The sequence below is a fragment of the Symsagittifera roscoffensis genome, chromosome 7, assembly GCF_963678635.1.
Source record: "Symsagittifera roscoffensis chromosome 7, txSymRosc1.1, whole genome shotgun sequence".
NCBI lineage: Eukaryota > Metazoa > Xenacoelomorpha > Acoela > Convolutidae > Symsagittifera > Symsagittifera roscoffensis.
In genome coordinates, this window is record NC_087068.1 from 38,138,697 (window position 1) to 38,144,704 (window position 6,008).

The 6,008-nt window shown below is 35.0% G+C and overlaps 1 protein-coding gene across 1 annotated transcript; it reads right to left on the reverse strand.

Annotated features, from left to right (window-relative positions):
* Positions 1-2,045: 2,045 nt before the first annotated feature.
* On the reverse strand, positions 2,046-4,481 carry LOC134852018 (17-beta-hydroxysteroid dehydrogenase 14-like). Its single transcript, XM_063868295.1, has 3 exons — positions 4,477-4,481; positions 3,247-3,377; positions 2,046-2,774 (listed from the first exon to the last, which is right to left on the reverse strand). Exons 1-3 carry the CDS (start codon positions 4,479-4,481, stop codon positions 2,188-2,190), a joined length of 723 nt encoding a protein of 240 aa, XP_063724365.1. The 3' UTR covers positions 2,046-2,187.
* Between the last annotated feature and the right edge of the window lie 1,527 nt (positions 4,482-6,008).

The following is a 6,008-nucleotide window of genomic DNA, read 5'->3' on the forward strand; positions in this document are numbered from 1 at the left end:
GATGAGTATGTATTGGTGCCAAATACGCCTTTGGTAAAAGTTTAGAGTCTGTCAAAAATTGTATAGCTCAAAACAGTAAAAAGGGGTGACCCTTTGGGTAGGCAGGGGGTCGGATCCCGCATTTATTTCCTGTTTTATTTTTATTAGACGCTGTAAGAAGGTGTGAAAAAAAAAGACTGATCCAAGAGAAGGGGCTTTAGAAGGAGAACTAAAATTGAAAAAAAATTTTCTTAGGGCTGATATGTGTTGCGTGAAACGCACGGCAATGACTGGTACACAGACCACAGCGAGTATTTCGCACTCTGTAAATGCTGCTTTAGAGTTTTCCTCTGGGCCCCCGCAAGATTTATACTAATCAAGATTAAAAAGCATTGGCAACCAAAACAAAATAAACCGCACAAAAACAGTCATCAAGTTTGGAAAAAATAGAATTCAGTAGATCACTTTCTGGGTGGTAGAATAGAAAACCTGTTGCGAACTTTTACATTCTTTTAATATGGAAAACTTGGCCCTCAATTAAAATTAGCAGGTTAATACTGCCTATGTTGGAAATTAATCAACACTTTCTCTCTGAAAAATTAAACCAATTAGAAATAATATTTGATAACAAGTTTTTAAAATTTGAGTTCATCCCGCATCTAAGAAAAAATCAATTATAATGCATTTTGGGATCTAAAATGTTATCAAAACAATAGATTCCCATGTTGCATTCAGACAACAAATGGAATAAAGAGCTAATATAATCAATTGTTTTTAAAAAACTTAAAGTCAAGTAAAAATGGATTTTTTTCTAATAATATTTTGTTTTGCGTCGCGCAAAATTTTGCAAGAACTACTGCATTTATCAAATCGGAAGCGCGGAATTTTTTGCAGAACGAGTGTACGGCCTACTTGATTTCTAAACCTAAACTTATTCAACTGCAAAAAGATTCCCTTAACCTCTCCCCTTTAACAAGCCCCCCTTCCCACTCCTGAACTACCTCCAACCCCTACTGTCATTGTAATTTTTTTCTATATTGAAAAGTAATCAATTATAAATGATTTGCGATATATTTTAATGAATTATTGATTAATAACCAAATATTTCATTTTTATTCAATTTTAGTTGATTATTTTTCACTTTGATGAACACTGGCAAAAAAAACTCAAGTTCTACCAAAATTTAACCTTGGAAATCCAGTGTGGGGTTCCTTGACTAAAAATGGGTAAAAACACATGATGCTCTCCTCTGTAACAAGAGCAATCAACTGTCGTTTTGGTTGACTCATGCGGCGGTTTGTAGATAGACCTAACTAACCGTTATGAAGAAAGACCAATGTTGGGAAAAACTCCAAGCCGAGAAAAACCATCAGCTCAAATGAAAAGACGAAAAAAACAACTGAAGATTGTTCAAAATAGGATCAAAATTGCTACAACATGTATTATATTGGTGGCATAGGCAATAATATCTTCACAAATTTACCTTGCTTTTGTTTCTAATATTGGTAAAAATTGATAGATAACTGTATCCGTCTAATACCTGTTATTTGCGCATTTAGCGGCGAGTTCTAGACCTCAGGAAAAGCCTCATTATATTAAAAATGCTGCTAAGGTCCGCATTTAAATCATTCTGCTTAATTCTCGGTTACTGCAAGTTATCTGAACCAAAAAAGCAAAATATAGGCAATCAAATTAAAACAGTTTACACAAGAATTGCTATCAATTTGACGAAAGCAGATAAAAAAGTCGGTATTCGACTTTCTGGGTATAATCTTTAAGAAACTCATATTGAGAGTTTAGTAAATGCATTAACATGGAGTGCTTGAAATTATTGAGTTGAACTTATTTGGTTCTTGGAATTTAAACTTGATTGTTTGATCTCTAGATAAATTACTGAGCCAAAAAATGTTTAAAATTAGTCAAAAGAAATTGAGTGAAGATAAATCTTAAACATCAGCAACGAAATGAAATTAAACCACTCAAAAATGGTAATCATACTGAAAAAAAATAAAAGCTTGATAATTTACTCATTGGGCCTGAAAATAAAAAAAACGGGTTGAGATATTTATAAAAAGTTATGATTTTGGAAAAATTACTCTCTGTGAAAAGCAATTATTTATGAAATGAGATTGAAGCATCTCTGATAAAATTGTGATTAAAAATTTAAAGAATAACATCAGCGCGCATTGTTGCGTTAGATCAAATAACTCAGCGGGGGCAAACGCAAGTTCGACCACCATCTACCATGGTCGTGTTGCCAGTCATAAAGCTAGCCCTCGAACTGGCTAAGAAGCAAATTGATTCTGAAACATCATCTACAGTTCCGTTTCTTCCCAATGGATGAGATTTTCTTCGTTCCTCCATGTACTTCTCACGTCGTTTGCCGAATATTCCGAGTTTATCAAATATCGGTGTATCTATAACTCCAGGATTGACTGAGTTCACTCTAACACCATCTGGCGCCATTTCCAGAGCCAGACATTTTGTGAACATATCTAGAGCAGCTTTTAAAATGCAATAATTACTTGCATAAGAAAAAGATCTAACTCCTGCGATTGATGACACATTCACAACTGTTCCTTTCGTTTTGCGGAGATGGGGAATGCATAACTGTGTCAAAACTACAGGAGAACGCAGGTTGGTTTTCATCAAAAAGTCAAACTGAGAGATTGGAGTGTTCTGTTGGAGACCTCCACCAATGGTGCCCGCATTGTTGACTAAAATGTCAATTCGACCCAAATGTTTGATTGTTTGCTGAGCAATAGCTGCACAAGTTCCTTCTTCATCAATGTCCCCTGAGAACAGTGAAATAGGGGAAACAATTTTGGAAAAATGAAATTAGTGAATAAAAATTAGTCTATCGAGCAAAAAATCAGTTTTGAGCCTAACGTAGATTCAATCTTCTCGAAAACCAAGCTGTTTATGTATATGGACGGATAAAAGCTTGGTTGATGACTTCTTTGTGATTAGAATCTTTCTTGACCCATTTAATGTACGCACTTACAGTGAGGCCGACAGACCTCAATTTGTATAAGACCAAAAAGATGCTCTAAAAATTGGTTGTCCTTTTAGCAATTTGTTTTGCGCCCTTATAAATTTTTCGAAGTCGGAGAATTAGTTGAATTGTGGTTCTTGAAGTCCCGTCCCCGTTGATCAATGTTTCTGGCATCTCGTGCAGTACCTTCAGCAAAATAACTCTGAGTCATCATTTCAGTAGGAAAAAAAGTAACTAAAACAATCAGTTACATAGCAAATTAATTGCACTACCTGTGACTATGATGACGTTGTTTTCATTGAGTCTTCCGCCCGATTGTTCAACACACTTATTCTGAACTTCCTTCAGCAAAGCTTCTTTTCGGGCCGTTATGCAAAAGCCCCATGACACCGAGTTGTGCGAGCTTTACCTGTCCCCAGCGCCAATCCCTGAACTTGCACCAGTTATTATGGCAACTTCGCCATTCGTAAAATAAAGTTCCCATTCTTTGCTTAATGCTTGGATCGACATTTGCAATTTACGTTTTGACTGCTCAGATGGAAACAAAAAAAATTGACAAGTTTTTGATGGCAGAACACTGGTTTTGTTTTCGAAAGCCTTGGCCGAAACTTAAATTGCAAACCTCGGCCTCGGTTACATATGCTTAATAATTTTATGGGTCACGTAATTTAGGAATAAATTATTATCAAAACAAAGTTTGATCCAATTTTGCTAGATGGTGAATTCTCTCAGATACTCTAATAAGTATTTCTCCAATTTACTTCATGAAAACCAAACAAAGGTAAGCTTTTGCTTTTAACAATAGATACAAGTGGTAGACTTTGCATGATATGCGTTTATTTGGTTTGTTGAAATGAGCTTGTTTACTGGCAAAAGCCATCAACAACAAGTTTTTGGACCAAATATCAAGTTGTTTCTATCTCATCAGGGTGATGAGCAAATGAAAACCATCAAGTGAAACGGAATTTATAGAAGAAAGAAGAATTAACAAAGTAACATCATCTAATGCCATGCATTTGTTGAATGATTTAGAATTTTTATTGGATATAGATTTAAAACTTTGTCAGATAACAAAACAATTTGTGTCAGTAATTTACTTTCTGATTGAGTTAAAAGCTCAGAATGCATGTAAACACAAATCATTGAAAAAAAAAACGAAAGAGGTTTCAACTTTTTTGCAATTTTCTATTACTTGTTTTTTTTGCAACCTATGTGATTAAATCGAGATGTTTTAATGCATTTTTTTCCATTTTGTTTAAGTATTGTTATATGAAATGAAAAAAGAGTTCGCATCAAACTGCAAATTTAGCTTTCTTGTTTGCGAAGTTTTACGTCTAATAACTAACAATTTACACCTGTTTATCTGGAAACTGCTAGAAGTAATTGAAAAATAATTTTCAATCCGTATTGCAATTTATAGTTATTAGAGATTAGCATTTTACTTTATTACTCTTGCCGTGGTACCCTAATTTGCCTAAAAAACTCTCTATGCAGATCCTTACCTCATTTAGTTCTGGGACACAAAAATATTCTGAATGCTTCCATTTTTCAAAAAGTTCACGACAGGGTATTGGTGAATTTCTGGGGTTCACCAAGGCAAATTAGCCTCCCGCCCTCATTCCCCTAAATACGCCCCTGGTTTTAGGAAGGATATAGAAATTGCAGTAATTAAACTTTTTCATTGAAACATATTTTTGCAGAAAACTTTTTAAAATGTTTTCAAGTACTTCTTGCGTTTATGGAAATTTTACAAAAGTTTTTGATGATTGAGAGTTATTTGGTTGTCAAAAAAGTTAATTTTGATAATAAAATCATGAAAACACAGTTTGTATACGAAAACTGTCTGATATGTTTTTTTCCACAGGAAAACAAAATTTTCAGAAAACATAAACAAAGAATTTTCAAACTGTTTTTAATAAGGGGAAATAAATTGTCTTAAGAGATGAGCCTGCAGAAAACCTAGGAAGGTAGGGAAAAATTGAGATCCAAAGTACTCCTTTTTTTCCCAGGTTTTTGTGTAGGTTCTGTTTAGGAATTGAACGTCAATGGGGTTTGCTGAGGCGTAAATGTAAATTTTGACTCACACTAAGTTCATAACAAAAGTTTTTACAAATTTTTTATAATCGATGCGTACATATATACACCAGCGGGTTTAGAGGGAGAAACGACGCCCCCCCCCCCAGGATTTCGACCCCCTGCCGACCCAAAGGGTCCCCCTCCCCTTTGTACTATTCTGAGATATCGATTTTTCCATTTATGGTGACGGACCATGAAGTTTTTCTAAAGGCAACCGTTGGCGTCAATTTATACTAATTTTGAGGGGGGGAGCGCGCGCCGAAAATACGCAATTTTTGCCAAAAATACTGCTCTTGACCTGTTTTTTCAAAAACTTGCTTGCGGCGCACAAATTTTGGCCAAAAGAGCTCAGAGAATCAATTTGGTCGACCTAAAAAAAATCGTCTAAATTTCCGAAAAATTTGGGATAATCCGCCCCCCCTGGAGAAAATCATAGATCCATAGATCCACCCCCTGATTATGCTATTTCAAAATCGAGGTGAGACGCATTAATTTTTTGGTGGAAAATGCAAATAACAGAATAGATTTTTTTGAAGGGTTTGATTCGAAGATTGAAATCGCATATGGAGAAAAACTTAGTTGACTCCTAGCGGTCACCAGGTTATCACGAAAAAACCGCATTAAACGAAACTAAATTTGAGTACAAAATTTTGAAAAGTAAGCTGAATCCGTGCCAAAAAACTAGTCGATGCTCATTGCTGCTCCCCAATCATGCTGCGTTGCCATATCTTTCCTGGCGATTATTCTCTTTAAAAATGATAGTTTTTTTTGCAGGAAAACTATAACTGTTTTTGAGATGCAACCATAGATCAGTATTCCCTGTTGCTAAAATGGTTGTTCATAACTTTTGTACACTCATCTGAGTTGTTCAAACCGACATCATGTTTCTAGTTTGGCAGTTGAAATTATTAATTTTGTGCAACGATCTTATCTTTGTTGTTTCGGAAACCAAACATTG